The sequence below is a fragment of the Phoenix dactylifera genome, chromosome 1 (assembly GCF_051530095.1).
Source record: "Phoenix dactylifera cultivar Ajwa chromosome 1, Ajwa_hap1_PhDact_Kaust_v1.1, whole genome shotgun sequence".
NCBI classification, from domain to species: Eukaryota; Viridiplantae; Streptophyta; class Magnoliopsida; order Arecales; family Arecaceae; genus Phoenix; species Phoenix dactylifera.
In genome coordinates this window covers 897352-922087 of record NC_143190.1, presented here as the reverse complement: position 1 = coordinate 922087, position 24736 = coordinate 897352, and the positions used below count along the sequence as shown (strand labels likewise).

Here is a 24736-nt window from a genome sequence, read left to right as displayed (position 1 = left end):
AGTCTTGGCCCGTCCTTGCTATGCGGCCAACTGGCCATAGATATGAATTTTAGGATAAATAATTTTTCATGTTAAATGATTGAAATAGAGAAAATGGAGTATGCAATTTAGAAAAAAAATTAGTGGTTGCGTAAGGCCTCGGGCCGGCCCTGGTGGCCATAGATATGAATTTTAGGATAAATAATTTTTCAAGTTAAATGATTGAAATAGAGAAAATGGAGTATGCAATTTAGGAAAAAAAGTTATTATTGCCTTTTAGTTTGATATGAATTATTTATTCACCGAATAGTTTCCATCGACAATACATTGTGCCTAGAAAGCAGATTAGCTCAGCTCGTAAAACCATTGGATTATCCGAAAAAATACATGCCCTTAGATCTGCATCAAGAAACATGTAAATTGTAAATCATATGTGACGGGAAATGCACGTGAGCAGCACATCAAAAAGCAATTCTTTCCACGAATCTTGATGCACATCTGAAAGGACCAGACCATCGAATGGTCCAGGAAGCATTCTGCTAATCGTGATCAGGTCGATCATAGGCAATCATCAAATTATGCTTGTAACACAACAAAAATTACCATCCAGAGATCCCCAGGTTGGGATGAAGTGTAATACACTGGTTTGATTCATGGAGGAACAGTCAAGTGGGTCACCGACCGTGGCCAACGGGCAGGGCTTCTTTTGGACCGCACAAAAATTATATGGGGCGGGCACAAAAAAAAATATATAGCGGGCTTCCTATTTTGCCATGTTTTCGCACATTTTAAAAAAGAATCCTAAAAGTCATAGATTCTTTCTACTAACGAAGTCATGATTTCGATGATTACAAAAACTAAAAAGGAAAGAAAACTGCGGTGGCCAAGTAATACACACCAAGCAAATTAGTTATTTAGCAAATCAATAGGTAAATCGATATATAATTTTTAGACCATGGTGTTCACCGGTATACAGTTTATGGTCAGATAATACATGCTTAACAAATTAGTCATCTAGCAATCCAATACATACTTACAAACAAATTAATACATATTTCCAAAATATCATATTTACCAATACATATTATATGGCCGATGATACACACTTATCGAGTTTCTAAAACATACTGCATGCTTATTCAATACATATTTGGCAGTGATTCAATACATACTTTAAGGTAAATCGATGTACAATTTTTAGAATATATTTTTTATTAGTATACACTATCTGATCAGATGATATATATCCATTAATTATTTATTTTATATTTATTTTCTTTTAAGTTATAAAATGAACGGACTCCGTTAATCACAGAAGTAGCAAAGGAAATGGAGTTGGGGCATCAGCAGTAGTAGAAGAAGATGATCTAGCACATCGGTGGCGGCGGAAGAAGCTACCTATGTTTTTCTTCGTCACCATCTTATTTTTATTTAATTTTTAAATTTTTTTAAAGTATTAAAGAAAATACGGTAAAATAAAGGTCCAGTTGCCCGGCCGCCCCCGTGCTGCCCGACCCGCCCGCGTAACCATTCGTCAGCGGTCGCCAGCGTCTCCCCCTCCCTGCCCGTCCCCGTGTCCGGGCAGCACCAAAAGTTGCCCGCCCGATATCCCTTGAATAAACGAATGGCCCAGATCAGTCCACGCCTCCAAGTTATTCCCATACCCTCCCCAAAATAATCTGCTACAAGACCCAACGCGCGATCTTCTTCGTTAGACCAATCATTTCGCGCCATTTGGCAAGAAAGCGTTCGAGTATTTGGCTGCGGTTCCCCAAAACGAAAACAAAAAAGGAAATGTTTCTTCGTTATTTATATTTTTTTTTAAAACACGGGATCAAGGCGGATAAAGTGAGAGGGGTAGTACAGAGAGATCCGTATCGAAGTTCTCCACACTCATCCGCCGAGCGTAGAGAAAGAAAGGAAAAGGGTTTCAGGTATGGAACGAGAAAAGATTTTTTTTTTCGTTTCGGTTTTGAAATTAAGCCCTAGTTTTTGGAATCTAGTGTGTGTCTAATATGTCTGCGATCTTGCGTTGATTTTGTCGAATTATCTTCGTCGATCTTGAATCTTCCTGATTCTGACGATTTTCCGTTGGTAGGATTAATGAGGTGAATTCGATCCCGTTCGAAACCCTAAGTGGTCTGTTCTGTCGTATGCGATCACGTAGGGTTCGCTCGTACGTTGTTTTGCGGAGGAACCCATTTTTCTCTTTGTTTCGTTGCATAATTTTTGTTCTTTATTTTTCCTTTTACCGGTTAGTTTTTTTTTCTTTTTTCCCTTTCCTCCGTTTTAGTTGTTATTTACACGTTTGATCTTGTTTAGTCTAAACCTTGGTTGTGTGTGTTTGGTGTCAACATAGTTGCATGGCTGAAGATCCCTTGTTTGAGGGCTTGGACTATGTTTTAGTGAATTTTTATGAGTAAATTTCTAAATTTCCCATGAATAGCTCCATGATAAGATTATCATAATCCAAAATCACTTGAACAACCTTTTGTACAAATCATGCCTTCTTTCTTGATGTTATCGCAACATATTCTATAATGGTTTTTGAATTTCCAAGAAAAAAAAGAAAAAAGAATAGAGCAGCATTAGTTAATGTGAAAGGATCATAGACTGGGAAGGGAAAAGGGTCATGAGGAAACAACCAATGCGGTTTCAGAAAACGAAAGCTTCAACTTTTGAGTAAGACTGTGGCCTCCAGGATGCCATCTTTGATCCTTGAATGATGATGAATTTTGACATCTTTAATTCTATGGCTGAAGTTTGGAAGAATATGACATATCGTTATAGTCATAGTCCAAGATTTGATGAATTTGAGATGCTCGGTTTGGACAAATTCTGAAGTGACTGATATTGCAATTGCTCACATGTGAGATACTAATGTAGAAGTATTCCATTTTGTTAACCACACGTCGGTCAATCTTTAATTGGTATGTTCTGAGGCGCAGTCTTTAGGTAGAAGACTTACTAGACCAGTCCTGCAATGAGTATGTTTAGGATAGAAGATATGTATAAGTTGATATATGTCATCACTTTTACCAGAAATGTGACTCTGACATTTTTGAAAAGTAAAAAGTTACCTCCCGTATACAAAAGTTTGGAACTTGATAGGAGATACGAATTCCTTTGATGGATGTTTTAGTAAACCCAATCTTGGACCTGGATGGGAACTCTTGTATTATGTTGCGACAGTAGCCATTTCAAGCTCAGGCTGTTAATAGATTATTCAATTTGAAATTGCTGAGACTGCAGTTATGTGTGAGTTTGCAATATACTTGTACCAGAACAATCCTATGAGATCAATTCTGCCACTTAAGAAAATAATACTATTGATGTGCAATTTTAGTTTTGACAGTTTCAATAAACATACCTTATCTATTCTCAAAGAAAACAATGTACATACCTTAAGTCAGTGTTTCAAAATGCCTCGTGTGTGAGTCTGCTTATGTGCTTACGCATGCGGATGCAGTCCTTCGGCGGCACGACATTGTGCATATGTGGTTACAATATGAGGTCATGCTGCACATGTGCCAGAAGACAGTCCACTTAGCATTGTGCGGTCGCATATGCAGCTTACTTAGCATTGTGCAGCCGCATATGTGGCTTGTTTACCATTGTCCAGCCGCATATGTAGCTCTCTTGGCATTCAAGGGCCAGACATACACCCTACTCTTATATGGGCTTGTGCAGATGAATCAAGTCCAAACTGATGGTTAGATTTGATATGGTTTCAAGTGGGCCTCATACAGATATTAATAATATTAATATGTTAATTTTGTCAAAACTACTGTTACTAGGTATTAACTACTAAAACACTAATCATAGTTGTTATTGTTACTAATATTGCTATTGTTAAATAGTTAAAAATAGTGACTGTATATTCTCCTGCATATGCAGACTGCATACTGTATATGCACTATGCAGTTGCTTGACTGTCCGCATGCTACAGTCACAAAACACTACCTTAAATCTACATTGTGTGAATTATACTTTTATGGACTATTTGGTTAGCTTTGTGTCCTTCTTTACACTGTATGAAAATCCTTGAGAATCTTAGAGGGTCGTTTTTGGTTTCACGAGCTTACATTGCATAACTAGTAAGGCAAGTTTCTTATCCACCAACCCCAAGAATTTGATGCTAATTTAAAGGATAAATATCTTGCTGAGATCTGGTCATAAAACTTTCCTAAATGTTGACAGATCATCCTTTAGTATTGCAGGTAAAGCCGGCCATATGTAGGTAAGATGGGACCTGTTGTTATATGTAGCATTATCTTGTTTGAATCTTTTCTCACTGTATTTCTTCCCTAGTCTACAACCTATTGACATATTTTGAAGTTTCAATATATATAGCACATTTTTAATCCATGCAAAATAGCTTTACATAGATCCACAATGAATTTAATATACATCTTGACATGATGTGATTTTTTTTTTTATAGTTTTTGTGATATTCTTAGCCCTAGGGTGACTACATTACTATCATAGCTTTATCATAAGCATACTATGCTATTGTCCTCTTGACTTTGTGGCATGCATTGCTACATGTCTAGATTCTTATTCTCCTAGAAACACCAAAAATGGTTTTGCTCAGTCCTATTTTGAGGATGATGGATTTTCACAGATTAGTTCTTGAAAAGTGAAAACTATGAATTTGAAAGGAGATGCACACATGGTGAACTTTAGGACATGGCTCACCCGATATTTTATTCATTTGTTTCAGCTCAACCATGGTTACGAGTTACGACATTTGGAGAGCCATGCTAATTGGATAATTGATGGCTTAGTTTGGTTTTCTCTTTGAAGGCTTTCTAGGGTTGTGTATCTAAAGTTAATCTTAAGTATGATATGTCCAAAATATGCCATACTGTACCGAACTGAGTGGTATGAGGCATACTGTGCCATACTAGTTCGGTATCGGTACGTGGTATGGGGTGCTTATTGACTCTCGATATGCCGAACTGGCTCCCATACCGGGCGTATCAACACAGTAACAAGGTGCCACCAATACGGGGCCCGGTAAATTTCTTAGCACTTGTCTGTTAGAAGTGATGAAATATGAGAATATAACATTTCTGGTCTTGCTTTATTGAAATGAAGTGATAAAATGCAATATACAAATGAATTGTATGCTGCTATCATGCATTGCTTTAGCAATTTATACTCATGCTGGATGAGATTGCTCATCAATAGTTTTTTTCTTTTTTTTATTCATTTTTTGGACCAGAGCAGCAATAAAAATTTATAAGAGATGTGTAGTTTTTATGTTGGTGGAAAGGAAAAAGACAAACCATGCAACAATGTGGTTAAGAATTATTACATATATTCATCCACATTTTTTCTTTGATAGTTAAGGATATGGGCAAGATTAAAATATTCTTAACTTTCTGTCTTTATTCTAAATTTTCTAATCTTTGCATAATAATTTCCGTGTCATGACTCGGGAGAATAATGTCAATATCCACACCTTCTGTTAAACCATCTTAGTTGACGTAATAGTACAACTTCCTTTTGGTGCATGTCCATTAACTGAATCTTGTCCAAAACTAGTCAAAGCACATGCTTCATACGTGAGATTTCTATATATTTATATCTTAAGTAAAAATTATTTCATAAAATTTTGATATGCTTGTTAAGAAAAAGTGGAATGTCAGAAATAACTGCAATATAAAATCTATCATGCCAGTGTACTGATGAATATTGCAATGTCCTGAACGACATATTCGTACATTTATAACAAATTTTGTTTTGCAAAACTGATGAGGCAAGCTTTGTTCTATTATGCATCATTTGGTGTTTTTTTTTTTTTCAAGAAATATAGATATATCCACAATATAAGCGCTTTGTTTCCTCTTAGAAATTGGCCATCGAAGATGTAGGTTGCATTCATTTATTTCTTGGTGTCCAGAAATTTAAGCTATATAACTGAAAATAAAATTTATTTCATCTGCTGGACAAACAGTGACACATCCATTGATCAGCCAAAAATTATCATCATATTTCAAGATAAAGAGACTAAATATTCTTGCCTTTGTTCTTCTAAGGCATGCCTTTCCAATTAATCGTGATGCCATCAGCTAGAATCTCCATATAAACCTTTCCAAGTGGGCATGCTTTTTATCAAGTTCTAGGGCATTCTAGATATTGTTGTACCAACCCGGTGGATAAAGGTTAATATTTTTGTTTACATTGCTGGATTATTTTGAGCAAAAGGAAGTGAGTTTTTTCTTGCATGTAAGCAACACAATATGTAGCCAATAAACATCTATAAACTCGAAGAGCAGATTTTTTCCAGCAAGATCAAAGTAGTTAAGATCGTTTGTTAATAAAGGTGATAAAAAAAAGGTGAAAAAAAGGATGATTTTGGATACAATTTATAGTGAGGTGGAGGCACTCAATGGAGGAGACTCATTTTAGGAAGCATTTTAGCTAAAGAGCCATCAGGGTTGTGTTTGGTTGCAAAATAAGTTAATTTAGAGTAAACAAATTAAGTTACTACCAACCCCTATATGCTAGAATACACTACTCCAGGCTTTGGGTTGGAATATTTTATTCTTGTATAGGCGGAAAAATAAGCTTTACAAGTTTTTTATAATGCATGTTTATCCTCATAATAACTTGGTTGATATGCTACTATTTGGCAGGTTAATAGGTTAAATGATTTTTTCCCCCATTTAGTCCATCTTTAACTTGTGACCAAGTAGAGCCTAGAGGTGCACTTGGATTTGGGTCAATCTAAGAATCAAACTCAACCAGCTTTCATTGGACTGGTTTGGTTCAGATTCAAAAATTCCCATTCTGAAACTTGAAAGTGCTCACTTTGGGTTTGGATCAGGGGTTAGATGACCCCATTTAATTTGACATGCTGTATGTGTTTATGTATATATGTATGTATCTATGTATACATATATTAATGAATAAAATTCTGAGGAAAGTTTCCATGTCCCTCAGCCAATTGGTTGAGTTAGTAAAATGACTCAATGTTGGACACCAGTGACCTAGCTTTGATCCTATTTTAACCCAGGTTGATTTTGGCTGGGCTTCCTCCCATCCTAATTCTCTGAAAAAAAGTTGCATACATCATAGACTATGTTTATACTTTATAGTTAATCTGATAAGCTTATCACTCATAGTTTATGAATTATTTTTCAGTGAATACTGCATTGCTTCTTTGTTTTTATAAGCTGTAATGTACTATATCCTAGATTTATATATGTGTTTGTTTTGTTATTGAAAGTTATCTTTGTTGCTTTCTATAATTCTTTTTACTTTTATTATGTACCTTTGGATCAAATTAACTTATATTTTTTTGGATGATCCTAGAACTGACTGGAGCCGGTCCAATCTTGATTGGGTTGGCTTGGTTCTGGTTTTGAAAATTGAGAACCGACTGGGATTAGGTGAGCTCTTGCTTAACCTCTAACATAAACCAGCCCAATCAATGTGCACTAATGAAAGTCATGGTGGCAAGATGCAAAATATCATGTTAGATTTCGAGAATTTTTTTCCTATGCAGGTTCCTTTTTTTGTTTTTGTTTTATTAGCTAGTCCATTATAAGTAGAACAATGTGGGAATGACATCTTACAAGGGAGTTAGAAAGAGAACCAAACAAAATGTTATTTTCTTCCATTTTAACTTTTTATAGAAAAATGATATTTTCTTCTATTTTAAATTTTTATACTATATTAAAAAGATTGCATTTTGGTAACTTTAGACACAAGAGCACTATAACATAGTGTTATAGGGGAGGCTATCATATATAGCTTTGATGGATTGAAGCACCTGGAGTGGTTCTCTCACACCTAGATTTTTTGAATCTACCCATCAGAACAGCTAACAGAACCATGGGGTGAGATGCACTATAATGCATAATCCAAAACACATACTTTATGGCTGTCCTTTTTTGACTTTGTCCAGCGACACATTATAACAAGACTATCTAGCAAAATATATTATAAATTGCTGTTTCTTCTGGCTTTGTAAGAAAACTATGTGGAGGTCCATCCAGACAATGGGATGGACGAAAAGTGGCAGGCCTTTTACCATATATAATAGTATAGATATATTTCTTAAGTTCCTTTTTTCAAAGAGAAAAGAGGTTAAGGTCTGATTTACATGTATATGCATTTGTGCATGAGTGCCCATGCATGTGTCTGTCTGTCTGTGTGTGTCTGTGTGAAAAACATGAATTGTCTTTCCTCAGCCCGTATTCTACTTTGGATACTGCTTGTGTGTTCTTTGGCTTTCTATTGGTGCAATCTTGGAATTAGAATTAGTGTAACTCAAGTGCTATCAGATCAATAGGTTTGGTTATTGATTTTTCCTAAAAACATTTAAATCATTTTACATGTTTAAGTTGTTAGACTTATCTTTAGTGCTGATTTTTTTTTTATTTGCATTTCAGGTGATCCTTTTTGTCAAGTTTATAGCAAACTTTGAAAGGCCCAGATTTTGTGAAATTCGCAAATGGCATTCTTATTGGAAGTATAGGATATTTTCTGGGACTGTGACTTTATTTCCTTGACTCTCCTTTGCAAACTCAGACTGAGCTCTTCTTTTTCTCATAGTTCAAGAATTTATTTCCGGAAGTTTTCATCAAATCATGACTTCTTCCGTGCGAAATATATCTGGTATTTTTTTCGGCAGATGATTCCCATTTTTGTATTGCATTTGCATTTCATATGCTAGATAGCTTGAATTCACTATTTTTTTGGTGTTGACCATATACCACTGATGCTCAATCCTTTGGAGTTCTGCTGACTCCTGCTACTGCTGCCTTGAACTTTAAGCTGTTATATCTGATGATGTAAAGATAATGAGTGCTTTTTAGTGAACGGATTTTGATTTTGGAGGATTTCTGTTTTTGGAAGATTGCTGAATCTTTAAATGCTTGTTATAGATCTTTCAGCATATGCCAAAACTGAAGTGAAGGCTGCTAACAGGAAAACTGTGTCATTTTCTAGTGTGATGATTGCAATTTCTTCTCTCTGGTTAATATGGTAGCATGACTTGAAACTGAATTATGCACTGAATGAAAGCTTGTGGTAGCTTTGGCAGTCTAACCTCCATGTTCCATATGCACTGTTCCTTGCTGAACCCTGTGTAGATTTCAGTGTTTTACTGATAGGTTTATTCGCTGTGCATCTTTAGATGTTGCAGTCTCTTCAATGAACATACTACTGCTAATTGTAAATGTACATATGACACTTTTCAGCAGATACTTTTTATTCTTTTTTTGCTTTTAGTTATGGAAGCATCAGACTCATATTTGTGATCTTAGATACATGGCCTGTTCTAGTGCACCTGTAGTCTCTTAACATATGTGTTGGTACATTGTGGGTTATGTGTATAGATATAAGTGATAGCACATGCTTGCATGCTTATGCACTTTTTTTTAATGCATGAAAATGCCTAGCCTTAAACTATATAAAAGTGGCTTAATTTCCTGACTTTTCAATTCCAAAAAATAACCCTAATTAGATTATTATATTGAAGATTTAAAATATTATAGTAACTCTACCTAGATTTCTCACTTAAAAGCTTAAAACATGCTAAAACTATTATAGAAGAAGGGATTCTAATGTTGATGGACTTTGAGAGAGAACATGATTAGCAAGAAAGAAATAATTTAAAATTTTCTAAAAAAGGATACCTTAGTATATTTGAATTGAAAAAACTTTCAAGGTGGATAAAAGAGATAAGAAAAAATTTAATTAGAAATTAATTATTTTCAGATTTTTTAGAATTAAAATTATAGTTAAGTTATCCAAAACCTAAAATCTTTAGCAGCCATGCGCATCTTCACATACATTATCAACAAGTCTATCTTATGTGCTTACAAATGTTTTGGACCTTCAGTTTGTGATTGTGTAGGTGTTGGTGACTTGGCATTATGTTTGAGTTGTTCCATGATCGCCTTCCTCCTTCCTCTTCCTTTCCCATAAATAGGCTCTCCTATCATTTTTTTAATCAATTATCACGAACATAAATTTTGTAGGTGCAGTCCATATGATCTCTACTTCAGAGTTCTTAAGCTTTTGTATGAGATGACTATGTTTGGTCGTTCGAATTCACATTTTTAAAGGACAAAACAAAGCATGAAGTTATGTTCTTTTTGTGAGAGGTTGATCAAAATTAAAATATTGTGACACATTGACAATAGGGAATGTATAGGAGGAGAAACAATGATATGCTAGTATGCTTTGTTCTTCCTTATGCTTAACAAATGGTGTAGTTAGATTTGTTATCTTACCCAATATTTAAGTCGGAGTTAGGGAGACCTAGCATGGGTGTGATGAGGATCTAAAGTTATTTGTAGTGATTTTCATTGGCTTTTTTTTTCTTGACACTTTTTTCCTTACTTTATTTGCCCTTTGTCTTTGTTGTTGTTTTGTCTCGTTGTTATTGGTGGTTGCTTATTTGCATGGAAGATCTCTTGGGTGTTATGTAAGATTTAAAACATGCAGGCAAATGTTGCCTAGATTGCCACAATGGCATTACTGCTTGTAAAGCATTTGCAGAATAGTTGGACTTGGCTACCTTTTGAGTGGACCTCCAGTCAAATTCGGTCAGGTCTAGATCCGATGATAGGGGTTCTACATTGATGATCCTGAGTTATTGGATGTGATCTATTACTTATAAATTGCCTACACACCAAACATAATATGATTTGGAGTAACATGAAACAATGTTTTTTTGATTGCTTGATGCATGGGCTAGAGGTTTCCAAATTGCATGATTTTTGGTATGTAAGCAATTTAGAGGTAGATCACATCCAACGGCTCATATTGTTGATGTGGGATCCTTATCGTCTGACCTAGACTATTGGATCTAAGTGGGAATCTACTTGAGCGTAGCCAAGTCTACATCTCTCCCTCTCTCTCTATATATAATCTCTCTCTATATATATAGGGCAGTGTTGATTGATTTTGGTTTCCCATGAAGGCTGAGTGGCTTTAATTGATCACTTAACTAAGAGAATATGTGGATAGGTTTGATCTTGTCAAGAAATAAAATCACTTGGGGTATGGTTCACCTGTATTTGATGGACACCAAGCATGGTAATTGAGAATAAAGTTGCTCGGATAATGTGGCTTGTTATGGAGATTAGATTACATGTTAATAAAAAAGACGATCTCTTCGGATAAAATTTTCTTCTAGATATCAGGTTGTTAGAAAATTCTCTAGATCGAACATTTGATCTCTGATACTAGGATACAGCTATATAGCCTAATATACCTATTTAGACAAGACATGACATAGGTAAGGAGACGGATTCTTTGTCTGACATGAAAGCACATCCATCTAACATAGCTTCCATTAATTTGGCTCCAAAGAGAGGTATGGGAAGTTGGAGGAATGGGGAAAGAGGACTGGAAGTGGTGGCAGGGCACCTACCTAGGTGGACGTGGACGTATGATTGCTGTATAGGCTAGATGAGACTAGCCATGGCCATGGCCAGAGGAGGTTGCTTGTGTGTGGAGATGGCTTGTCAACTACTGTTCGTTGTATCGCCTTAAACCACCTTGTTTAGCGCAATACCAAACCCTACTGTCCTTGAACTGAGATGGTACGCCTTGTTGGCTCGGAATAGGTCTCGAACAGGGTGGGTTCGACTCAAGCTGCGCAATTCTGCTTGGTTCAGGGTGGTTCAGGCCCTGTTATGCTTTAATAATTGAGAGGAAAAGCAGAGAAGGCCTCCCATGTCTTTTTTGCCTCTCTCTCTCTCTCTCTCTCTATATATATATATTTCACCAAAAGACTGTGAAAAAGGGGGATTCTCATGGATTTCAGCTCAGAACGAACCCAAAATCATGTAAAGGGCCCTCTCCCCCTTTTTTTTCTTTTTCATGCCAAAACTTGGCCAAAAATGAAAAAAATGAGGGGAGATCATGCCAAAACTGTGGATTTTAGCATGATTTCATGATATGTTATAGATTCATCGATGACGTGAGCAATGCAGCTAAAATCATAATTTTTCGTTAAGTATATGAATTTTAGATTAAAAATAATAGAAAAAATACAATAATGATAAATTTTTTGTAAATTGATAGTATGTCAGGGTATGCATGCTAGTTGCCATTTTACTTTGTTAGCAATTTGTTTAGAGTTGGGCATGATTATGCGCAAAGCAACCTAGGCTCAAATTTAAATAAACTTGAAAAATAAGTGGTGATTAGTATATACGCATGTGCTGAAAAAAATATATGTAACATCCCTGGTAGGGTGCTACATTAATCCGAATTAAAGTTAATTTTATAGATATTTTATAATTATTATTTTATTAATAAAAAATTAATTAAAAATATTTCAAAAATTATGAAATATTATTATGTATGGAAAATTGAGAAGTATTTTCTGAAGTAAAAAAATTCTGATTTTTTGTATTACAATAAAAATTAGCTAATTTTAAATAATTAATTAAATAATGATCAATTGAAACTAAAATATATCTAGCATCTCTAGTATAGGCTATGGCGAGTTCCAGTTTAGTCATGCCATATAGGATAGGGATCATGGTGCATGACCTGGTAGAGCCCGTAAGGATACTATTGTATATAGGAGACGGATCCCTCGATAATGTTTGGGACATGGCATTGCTATAGTAAATGATCTCACACATGGAAGAGGGTCCTTAGGTGTTTCTGGATTCGAGTCGTGTACCAAAATCTATTCTACACATCTAGGCTATGATCTCTATGGATATCCTTCATTTGTGACAAATTTTGCTACTATGATCTTCAGCTGGCTAGTCTAGTATCAGATAGAGGATTAGTATCAGGGTGGCTATTTAGCAGGTGCAGATTATAGGATGCAGGAATATGGGGCAGATTATTTGGAAACTTCTTGTAATATCCTATGCCTGAAATATGATCATGATCTCGATGTAGACTATGGGACATAGACTCTTCGCAAAATTTTAGATGTTCGTAAGTATTTTGTACTTTAATTTATTTATTTTTGTTACATGTATATTCAATTATAAGTATTTTAATTGTACTTCAAGTCTATTTGATTACAAAAAAGATGTCAAGATAACACCAAAATCATAAATTAAAGAACCACAATGATTAAAATAATAACTGAAAACAAAAAGAGATTGGAAAAAATGAAAAAAATAAAATTTTTTAAAGAAAATGGCATTTGATCAGATGACCGGTACGCCATACCGTGTGTCTATATGGTATTAAGCCGGTGTTGTAGCATTCTAGCCGCCAACCGGTACGGCACCCAGTGCCGGTTCGGCGGACCTTGTTGTCAACCTTGGTGGATGGAGGGGATTAGATGTGGAGCAGGATGGAGGCAATATATTTGGTGGTGCATCTTTGGGATGAGGAAAGGGATTGAGCTTTGGAGTTTCTATTTCTCCTACTACAATGCGTTTATTTTTTAAAGAATAGCACTTGATGGATAGTTGTTGTCCCCATCAATCAAGTTTACTTCCAAGTCCTATTTCAATTACTATTATATGAATAGAGCCTGTTGATTGAAAATTTATTTCCAGCCCCTTGTTCTGATGACAATTCAACTTCAGATCCCTGGCATGTGTAACAAAACCATATAGATATATGCAAAACAATGCATAACCGTGTATGGAATTGGCTCTAGGGAGTTAAATGAAAAATGATTAGGCCCTAAGCATTAAATGACACTTAGATGACGTGTTTTTAGGCTGAGTCCCTACTAAAACTTGGGGTTAACATGGACCTGGCTCCTAGATAACCGCCCAAACCCAACACCTAAACCTGAATCCATGTGTATAAAGGGTGATTCCTCGACACTTATGAAACTAGATAGGGACAACTTTTGAAGATGGAGAAAGAAAACCTTTTTGTTTACTTAAAGATGATTTGATGATAACTTATCTCTTTTTGAAATTTAAAAAAAGACACCAAAAGATGCACCAACTTATGCACAGGAACTTTTCTTGAACCATCTGCCAAAGAAAAAAAAGGGGAGAGAAAGAGAAGTCTCCTTGAGGAAATGAGATTAGGAAAGGATGTTGGACTTAGACACCCTTTATGGTCCCCCTGTGGACCAGTCCCCTCAAAGGAACGTCTCTTCCAACTTCACTCATTCCACTGATTCCTATACTTCTTTTATCTTTTTATTAATGGTGGGGCCCTTGATAATGGCCAGCTATCTTAGCTAACCTCTTTGAACACGTGGTCTATGTATACAATTTCAGTGGAATGTTTATTCTCACTTGACTTATGGATTGAATTTTAATTATGGTCTAAAGGAACCTCAATTATCTACCCAAACAAGATCAGAACTGGTGAATAATCCTCCAAACATAAAGCTTGATTTTAACCCCTCCAAAATCAGAAATCACTTCTTCAGCCCTCATCACGTGCTTTTCTGTGACTTGATCTGGATCAGTAACCTGGGATGGACCGTGGGAAAAGTCACCAGGTTGGTGTTGGGGTGCGAGAGGGTTCAGTTTGCACTTCCTCTCTTTGACTGAGTAGGTTGCAGTACGCCAGCTCCCCTAATTAAAAACTGTTTCTAAGGCATATAAATATTGTTGGATGCACTTCTAATCTCCCTCTCGAGGTTTAGTCTTTTTGTATGCCAAAATTGAAATTGTTCCATGGTAGTAGGTCTTTTTTTGTTTCTCTTTGTTCTTTGTGTGGAAAATTTGAGTGCTGTTCTGTTGAAATTTTATTTGCTTAGCTAATGTGATTTATCTTATTTATCTAACTTAGCACTGAACTTAGTTTCTTTTTTATTTCGTTTTGTATATAATGATCCAGATAATAGTGGACCTTATGAGCAACAAAAGCCGGCACAACCTGAGATCCAGCATGAAGCTCCTTCAACTGGAAACTTTCAACCTGGTATGGCAACACCTGTTGGGTACATGATGCCTCCGGGTCATCTTGAAACAGGACATGCTGTGGTACTGTTCTTAGAACTGTTTGTAGAAGCGGATTCTTTTCATTTTTTTTGACTTTTGAGATAACTTGATGCTGATTATATGAGCCTAAGGATAGGACTTGTTGCTTATGCTTATTGTGTTATGTAGAAAGGTTTAATGTCATTTTCATGGACCTCTTGTGCGTGCTGAATTTTTTTTAACCCTTATTCTGATATTTAGGTTTGTTGTCATATTTAATGCTTGCTCACCTTGAGGAAAGCTGACTTTTCCACATTTTGCTTGTAGTCCTTCAATGTCTGCCAGAATTTTATTATGCCTTGATTTTCCTCAAGAACAATTAGTCATCTCTTTCCAGGCATTCTTCTCCATTGAATCTTCAGTGATTGAAAATTTTATGATGGAAAGTAAATAGTAAAGTTATTGCATTTTGCATACCAACTCAATAAATTCCTTATGCCCTTTTCTTGGTAATGTTTCTTGGTTAATGGTGTTGCATAGATCTAGCAGGCAAGGAGAATGACTTTATTATGGGGGACGAAGATCAGTGTTTGCAATATCAGGACCAAGGTTCGCCGTCTCGGTATCGAACTCCGTATCGGTGCCACACTAGCATAATGTCGGTACGGTACGGTATGCATTTTTTGGCGTACCGAGTATCGGTACGCCACCGGTACCGAACCGGTATGGTACGGCATACCATGATCAGGACTCTTAAGGGCTTTTTGGTTGTCTATGAGGTTTGTTAAAACAAATAATTGTATTAACCTAATTTTCTGTAAACTATATTTATATGAATCGCTGCGGTGGCTGGGGGGGTGGGGGCTATTTTTCACAAATTCAATTTTCAGGTTTTTGACCTGCCAGTTTTTACAAAACAGTTCTATAGAATTAATAAAACAAGTCTTTTCACAAAACTCATTCATTTTAGGTTTTCATAAACCCATTTAGGAATATACCTGAGCATGCCTCCAATTGTAGTAACACAGTTACTGAGATGATTTAGTCACCCATTAATGAGGCAGATGGAGTTATAGACCTATTCACCAATGTCAGCATTATACAAATGAGGATTCCTGACATGGCTTTCCCTTAAAGGTCTTTTTAGTTTTCCCCTGCCCCTCTCTAATCAATAAAATCTGGTGTTATAAGAAGCTTGTGATTTTATTTTTTACAAGCAACATAGTCTAGATTAAGTTATAATGTAGAGAAACATTGAAATTACTATCTGGAAAATAGGAATGTTATAACAAGCAGCCACACCTCCCTATCAGTGTAGAAATGTCATACTTTGGCATGTGAACCACTTGGGAGATGAGGCTTCTTTTCCAAATAGAAGCACTAGCATAGCCCACAAATGTGACTAAAAACAAAAATTGAAGGAAAGAGAAAAAAGTAGAAAGACTGAAAATCACTGAAATACTGTTGCACTTTTTCCCTTTCATAGCAGTTCTATATTGGCTGCTAGAGAAGGGAATAATAGGAAGACCTACACCATTTCAGTGATATACTTGACTCTGATTTCTGATTTATTAAATTGTTTCCCTTTTCTCTTTTTTCTTCGTGGTGGTTTTTTTTTTTTTTGGGGGGGGGGGGGGGGTTGTGAGGGCCCGGGGTTATGAAATTTGCAGTCTTATATTTTTTTTTCTCATTCTTGTACAATATTAATGTGGCTATGAGATTTCATTTTCACTTTTCAGTCTTCAAAGTAATCACATTCCAATTTTTTTTGCAATTTTGAAGTATATTGTAGGGCATCTAGATTTGATTGACCTACACCTCTATGTTGATGTGTTCGACACTTTCTCAGACTTGCACATGTGTCGTTCTGACATCTGCGTAGAATTATGCATGTTTGAAGAAAGTATTTCCTCTCTTCTTTGAATGATTGCTTGTGGGCACATTTTATGGTCATCTAAATGTTGGATCTGGCTGAAGTATATTTATGGGTAGCTTTTCTCCTCTCTGTGCAGTCATTGATGTTGATATCGATTGATTTATTGGATTTTATTTATTTTGATTTATGTTATACCATGGAATGGTGTATATTTTATGTTTTTATATACTTCCACTGTTCCACATAAATGTGAATGCCTTGATCCAGGTATTTTGGCTATTATATCCCTGTGCTTGCACATACCTCTACCTTTTTCATAATGTCTAGATTTGCAATTTTTGTTTGACGACAATGCATGTTTTGCCATATAACTATGTAGTAAGTGAATCAAATATCTATTTGGGGGCACGACGCCCACAAATTTTCGAATGTCATCATATTGTTTTTAAAATCTGTGGTCTTTTATATAAGGAATTAAAATATCAGGCTGCATATTTGAAAGTTTCATTCAATAACGTACCTTAATTTCAGCTAATGTTGTTGCGCTCTATTGTTAAATTTTCATGGTTCGTACATAAATGCATGAATGAATGCATGAGTTAGACTACACACTTTATATTGACTCCTTCAAAAGGGGTTAATGATTCAAAATCAAACACAAAGTATCGAAATTCAAGATCCAAACTGTTGAACATGATCTACATTAGAACAACAATCTAGAAATCAAAATTCGTGTGTTTTGGTGATTTCTAACCTAATTATCAAATATGTGTCAAAATATACTGTTTTAATAGCATGGTACTATGCTTTGCTATGATCTAATTATCAAAACCTAGTGAATTTAAATCTATCCATGTTTTAGGATATGTAAATCATGATCTGTAAAGTGAGTTTTCAATTTACGTCCCTTATCTATTCTATAATACTAGTGCAATTGATACCATTTATTTCTTTTTTGTACCGACTTGATGCATAGGTTAGATACCATCAAAATACATGAATTTTGGTTTCTAAGTATTTTTGTAATATAGATCATGTTCAACAGTTTAGATCTTTAATTTAGATGGCCTATCATTGATTATAAAGTTGTTAACTCCTTTTTCAAGGAGCTAACCTAAAGTGTGTAGTCCGAACCTCCCTCCTTTCTTGCTCTCTCTCTATTATATATACATATATATACAAAGCTGGACTTGGCTACTCTTGAGTGGATCTTCACTCATATCTAGTCATGTCTATATTAGACAATGGTGGTCCCACATTGATGATCCGAGTTGTTGGATATGATCTGCTACCTCTTATCTATTTACATACCAAAAATCATGTAATTTGGAGACTTCTAGCCTTTGCATTAAGTGAACAAAAAAAAATATAATTTAATTTTATTTAGACAGTCTAAGTTTTTGACTCCTTGATGCATAGGCTAGGGGTCTTTAAGTGATATGATTTTGGTATGTAAGCAGTTTAGAGATAGTAGATTATATCTAATGGCTCAGATCAATAATGTGGAACCTTTATCGTCCAATATAGACCTGATTGGATTTGAGTGGAGATCCAGTGTGTAGCCAAGTCCAGCTTTATATATACATTATATACATGTATGTATGTGTGTCTATTATGTTGCACTTTGTTCATGTCCATGCATTTTTGATGGAGGCAAATTTTATAATTCAAAATAGTTTTTGGAGTCACCACATTGAATGAATGCAATCATGTTTTCTGAGTTAACCTGACTAATGCCCTGTTTGGGGGAGCTGTTGGCAGTAGAGCTGTTGGAAGTAGAGCTGTTGGCAGTAGAGCTGTTAGAAGTAGAGCTTTTATAAAAAGCTGTTTGCTGTTTGGTAACTACATTTCTAAAGTGCTGTGGCATTTTAACATTTGTTTGGTAAACAAACTGAGAAAGTACTTTTGTATGACAAAATGACCATAAAGGACATCACTAGTATTATACAATAGTGCATAATAAAATATAATATATATTAATATATAAATATATAATATTGTATAATATTAATGTAATGTAACATAATATTATTATAATATAGTACTATAACATTGTATACTATAGAATAATAATTTAAAATAATATTAAATTAGTTAACATAACATAATATTATATTATATTATATTTATAGTATAATACAATAATAAATGTATAAAATATTATAATTATTAGTATAAACTAATTTTTTACTCTTTTGATGACCATTTATTTCTCTAACAAATTTTCTAACTAGGTAAAAAAATTGGTTAAATAATTACTAATATTTTTATTTATTATTTTATTTCATTGAAATATATTTATTAATTATTTTATTTATTTATTTATTCGTTCATTTATATACATATTTATTTTTTTTTCTTTCCTTTTCTTTTTTTTTCTTCTCTTTTTTTTCTTTCCTTTTCTTCTTTTTTTTTCTTTTCTTTTTTCTTCTCTTCTTCTCCTTCCTTCCTCTCTTTCCTTCTTGTCCTTTCTTCTTCTCCCGCGAAGCCGGCGGCGCCGGAAGGGGGGCCGGGCCGCGGCGGCCGCAGGAGGGGGGCCGGGATGGCGGGCCGCGGCGGCCGTGGGAGGAGGGGGGCTCGGGAGGGGGCCGGGACATCGGGCCCCGACGACTGCGGGGGGAGGGGGGGCTCGGGAGGGGGCCGGCCCCGACGACCGCGGGGGGAGGGGGGCCGGGACGGCGGGCCCCGGCGACCGCGGGGGAGGGGGGGGCCTCGGGAGGGGGCCGCGACGGCGGGCCGGCCGGGGAGGCAGCGGCCATGGCGGCCCCTTCCTCCCCTTCCTTTTTTTTTGGCTGTGTGGTGGGTCGCAGCGGCGGGGGGCTCGGGTGGGGGCTGGGGGACGCGGCCACGGGTGGCCGGCGTGGTGGCTGCCTCCCCAAAAAAAAAAAGAAAAGAGGAGGGCCGGCGGCATTGAGGAGAAGGAGATAGAGAGGGAGAGAGAGAGAGGGGGGGATGGTGAGAGAGAAAGTGGTGGTGGGATTGAGATTTTTTGGAGGAAAAAGAAACTTTTAAATGGGGGTATTTTGGTCAAAAATACAGCTTCCCGACAAAGCTGAAAACAGCGTTTTCGGAAAGCTCCAAAATTGAGCTTCTGCCAAAAAGCTGTTTTCAGCTTCCCGCAAAAGTTGAAACAGCTTTTTGGAAATTTTACCAAACATACTTTTTTCCCTAAAAGTACTTTTGGAGGGCCAGAAAGTGCTTTTTGGCCCTCCAAAAGCTCCCCCAAACAGGGCCTAAATGTATTGAGGCATATTCATTTCGGTATGCTTAGATTGCTTACCCATATTTTGATCCTTACTATGGAGGTTTTTGTACATGCATGCATACATACATATATATAGAGAGAGACTTTGCTCTTCTTGAGAGGAGAGGGTATCTATTCCTTTCAAGTCCAAAATAAATAATGGGGCATCCAAATGCAAGATTCTTGCCATTGATCATGATCTATATTGCTAAAAATGCTTAGAAACAAAAAATTATGTGTTTTGATAGTGCAAAATTGGATGGTTAAAATGATGTGAGCTCATATTTTGTAATGATCTAAGCATTAAAATCCACTGATTATCAATCTACACATGTTTTAACATGTGATATATTTGGTATTTAGGCATTTTTAGTGGTATAGTTCATGTTCAATGGTGTAGATCTTTGATCTAAATGCCCCATTATTGATTTGGACTCGATAGGAGTAGATATCCTCTCCTCTTGAGAAGAGCATAGTCCATCCAATACATACATGTGTACATAAATATATATGCGTATATATATGTGTGTTTTATATACCACTTCGTTCATATCCATACGTTATTGATGGAGGCAAATTCTGTAATTTAGAATGGCATCTTTGAGTCATCACACCAGATGAATGCAGTCATGGTTTTTGAATTAACCTGACTAAATATATTGAAGCATATTCATTTTGGCAGGCTCAGATTGCTTACCCATATGTTGATCCCTACTATGGAGGTGGTTTTGCTGCTTTTGGACAGACAGTGGTAAGTTTGGTGTAAATTGCGCAGAAACACATGCATGCATATTTTATTTTATCAATATTTCAAATGCCATAAAGAAACTGATTACAATTTATATCTTCCTTTTGGCATTGATAATGTCTTTATCAATTACTACTGTTTTCAGTTCCATCCACAAATGATGGGGATGCAACACCCGGGAGTGCCATTGCCAACTGAGGCTGTTGAAGAACCTGTATATGTGAATGCAAAGCAATATCATGGTATATTAAGGCGTCGGCAATCTCGAGCAAAAGCTGAATCAGAAAATAAGTTGATTAAAAGCCGTAAGGTATTATATCTGGAATTGTGATCCACACTCTCCTATCTCCTCTAGTTCCCTTTGCAATAGCTAATCTCCACAAGCTTTGTTTTCAAGTGGGCTTCTTAGTGGCTGCATTTTGACGGACTTCATATTTGCTGGCATATGTTATTTAAATCTTCACAGAAAACCTATTGATTTACAGAAAACCTATTGATCCATCTTCAGTTAAACAGAATGTAGTCGCTAAGAGAAGGGACATAAGCCCCCTATTTGAGGCATCTAACACCACAATAATCACAATTTTTTTCCCAACATGCTGACAAGCCAGATGGATAACATAGGATTGCTTTGGTCACCTGCTGCATTAAACATGCACTAGACCTACGTCCTGATGCAACAACACATGAGAATTTGAAACAGAATGCCGCTAGGTCAAACAACAAACTAACTATACTATAAAACCAAAAAAGCACCACATGGACAAGTTGAAGAAGGGTCAACCCTCATAGCCGGGAAGAGCCTTAGATGTCTGCCGGAGTTCCCGCAGGGACAAGGTAGGGTAGGAACTTCGCCAGCAAACTCCACACGTCGGCCTAGGAGGTGAGGTCTCCCAATGCTTCCGATTGGATGACTCGGGGCATCTGCTAACTCTCCTTTTATAAGTCGGGTTATTAGCTATGCTATCTCTCCTTTTTGAGCCTGAATTCACTCCCATTTCTTTAATCTTAATAAAAAAATAATATCGGGTGGTTTGACCCATGAACTATGTGGGAAAATAAATAGACCTTAATTAATCATTGGTTTGCATTTCCTCACTGACGCATTTTTTGTTAGCGTCAGCTTCTTCTTCCAATGGTGCGTCTCAATTCTTTCTTTCTCATATTTTGCAATTTCGCCAGCGAAGGGAGACTGAGTTGCAAGCAGAGATGCAAGTTGCAAAAGCAACTTGCCTACCGTGGTGGGAGGTCCATCCTCCCTCCCTTTTTGATTCCAAGAAAAGAAAATGTCAAAAGAGCCAGATGGGTCTATAGACGGATCAAAAGAATCCTATCTCAAAAGAGAAATGGGAGTCTCTACCTGTGCCCATGCCTATGCATCAAGTAAATAAATAAGCTTTCAAAGGGTCGATTGTGGATAGTGGTAGGGATCCGTCCAGAATCTTGCTGGCTCTTCTTGAAAAATCCATTTCGTGAAAAAAATTTACCATGTACATTGAACATATTATGCCCCAAGGTTTTGAGTGTTGGTCTTCACTGGCTGTACCAAACTGCACCGATGAACGTTTGGCACTCAAGATCACCCTTGGCACCCAATTCTGGAAAATTGAGCTGAACTGGGGAGTTTTGGTTGCATTGAGTTAAAAATTTTTGCTTTTTGTTGTACACACTCGCTATTCATTTTGAGTTGGGGGAGGGAGGGAATTTGTGCTTTCATTGAATCCTAGAAACTCATGAACCCAAGGTAAGCAACTCCCTCCACTCATTTTTTTTTAGAAAAAAAATCTATGTAAAAAATGCCAAAAAATGACCTTACCTGAAAGGGGAAAAATGATGACATTTTGTCCTCTTGGGTTGATTTTCGGATGCGTTTTAGGTTGGTCATTATATCATTTAGTAAGTTCTTAAAAGATAAATATTTTCTCCATTTCATTAATTCATTGCATTTTATGATCCTAATCTAGCAATAATTATGATAATATTTTTTTCTAAAAAGGTTTCCAGCTGCTGTGCCGGCACCAACTACCATATCATATGTCAATATGGTACCATACCATCCCAGCAACTGACTTGTACCAGTACTGGTACCCGGATTTTAAACCATTCTTTGCGCTCTCTGGTTCCTTTCTATGAAAATAGCCAGGTCTGCATATTTTGTTTTTTCTTATGCAGCCTGTTCCTGCATTTTTGGTGGCCTAGAATCTTTTGTCAGGTCAGTGATGACCACGATGGTGGTTTCCAGCAGTAGAAAGTGGATGGAAATGTCATCTATGATCTGTGTGCTTCCTTCTTTCTTCACTCCAAGAGCATTTATTGCTTGAACTACTAGTTGCCCTGCATTGTTTTAAGCTTGTTTCTTAAAATGTTTTCTAAGTCATATTAATTGTCATGATAGGGAATAAGTTGGTCCAATCACTGCAGTAAACATTTTGCATGAGTTTTGTTTTTTACTAATAATTTAGTTTTGGCTCTGCTATCTCGTAATGATTCACTGTAATATATTTGCAGATCATTTGTCAATCCTGATCCCCCGAGTTCTAATTTGTAGATATTGAGATATAAGATATCTCAATGCTAGATGATGGACTTTGAGCCCCATTTCTGACTAACCACCATTTAGTTCCAACTTTATCTATTCTTATTTTCACACACTTTTCAAGAGTTTAATTCTTTTTTATTTTTTTGGTGCCATTTAAAGAATTTAAATATGATTATTAAAGATGAACATTTATATGGCCGTTGCATTCACCTGTCATTATATTAATCACAAGCTTTTGTGCTATATTTATATTCCCAAGGTCAGAAAATGTATTGTATATGCTTGAGATACTCTCAGTCTTGCCTTCATTGCATATGTTTGCCTCCTTAATGTTCTTGATTGAGGTTCTGGTACTGAAAGCTTCCTTTACCCTTTTTTATGTCATGGTTAGTAGACAGATCTACTTTACTTTACAATTTTTCTCCGACAAACAAGATACAAAGTATTTTTCCTATAACTGTAGCAACATATACTTTTGATGCCCATGTATTGCCTTTGAAATGATGCATGCAATCCTCACGGTATTATGCAATTAAACCTCTGCAGCCTTATTTACATGAATCGCGTCACTTGCATGCTCTAAAAAGGGCTAGGGGATGTGGCGGTAGATTTCTTAATTCCAAGTCTGAAGGAAATCAGCAGAATTCTAATTCCAAGTTTGAAGACAATCAAGAGAATGGGCAGATCGCTGCAGTCTCTGATGATAAAGAAAAGCCTATTAGTTTACTCAACTCTGATAAGTCCAGTTTGGACAATGAGCCAGAGGCAACATCCTAGCCACCTTTGTAGGAATAAAGATGGGCTGGATGATGGGAGGAACAAGTGGCTCTGTATAATAGTATCTGCGGGAACAGTCGCCAATGGCCTGTATGAGGCGGACTATCTTTGGAGTTTTTCTCAGGTTCGAGTATATAGCCCGTCAGTGATAAGTACATTCTGCCTTGGGAAGTTTAATGTGCAGTAAATTGAGAAATACTTCACAAGTTCCTGTAAAACAGAAGCATTTGTCTGGAGTTTGGACCTTTTTTTTTTTTTTTTTTTTGTAGGTTTACTGATTGAACATGTATCTTAGACTAGATTGCTAGGTAATTACAGTGAACATATCTTTGGCTTTCAGTGTTCTTCCCTTTACCATTTCTCCAAACAGTGATTCCTATGGACATTTGCATTGACAGGAGCTGCTATACTTTGTTGCAACACGAAGCAAGGATTGACAATTTGATCCCCAATGTTCCTCAAGGAAATCTTTGAGTGCTCTTTGTTCAGTAATTCTGATAATCAGGAGAAACAGAGATGACGCAGCAGCTCTTCTGCTAAAGTAAACGCATGCCATTATATTCTTAATTTGGAAGGGAAAAAAAGATGATCAGAGAGGTTTACAAAAAAAAAAAAACAGTACTGTCAGATGGTTGCGTCCTTTCCTACTGTAGGTTAATAGTATTCCCGTCGGAACAATGTTGTTGCTGGTCTAGCTTGCTAGGATCTGTCTGTGGAAAATGCGGGGCAAGCG

At 36.4% G+C, this 24736-nt stretch overlaps 1 protein-coding gene across 8 annotated transcripts; it reads left to right on the top strand.

Moving 5' to 3' along the window:
* Positions 1-1756: 1756 nt before the first annotated feature.
* Positions 1757-24455, top strand: LOC103698207 (nuclear transcription factor Y subunit A-7-like). Of its 8 annotated transcripts, none has more exons than XM_088715934.1 (7): positions 1757-1913; positions 8385-8464; positions 8548-8610; positions 14737-14820; positions 20622-20690; positions 20833-20997; positions 23773-24455. In XM_088715934.1, exons 4-7 carry the CDS (start codon positions 14752-14754, stop codon positions 24001-24003), a joined length of 534 nt encoding a protein of 177 aa, XP_088572060.1. In that variant the 5' UTR covers positions 1757-1913; positions 8385-8464; positions 8548-8610; positions 14737-14751; the 3' UTR covers positions 24004-24455. The 8 variants fall into 8 exon arrangements, with proteins under 8 accessions (XP_088572060.1, XP_038970515.1, XP_038970518.1 ...); XM_039114587.2 differs by having other exon boundaries at positions 14737-14882; XM_039114588.3 differs by lacking the exon at positions 1757-1913 and adding an exon at positions 5019-7379 and having other exon boundaries at positions 14737-14882.
* Positions 24456-24736: the final 281 nt, after the last annotated feature.

Bases quoted from the DNA above. Each gene is read 5' to 3' on its own strand.
- LOC103698207 (XM_039114587.2), top strand. From the start codon at position 8,583: ATGACTTCTTCCGTGCGAAATATATCTG. The intron at 8,611-14,736 runs GTATTTTTTTCG...ATAATGATCCAG, and splicing joins TTCCGTGCGAAATATATCTG to ATAATAGTGGACCTTATGAG. The intron at 14,883-20,621 runs GTACTGTTCTTA...TCATTTTGGCAG, and splicing joins TTGAAACAGGACATGCTGTG to GCTCAGATTGCTTACCCATA.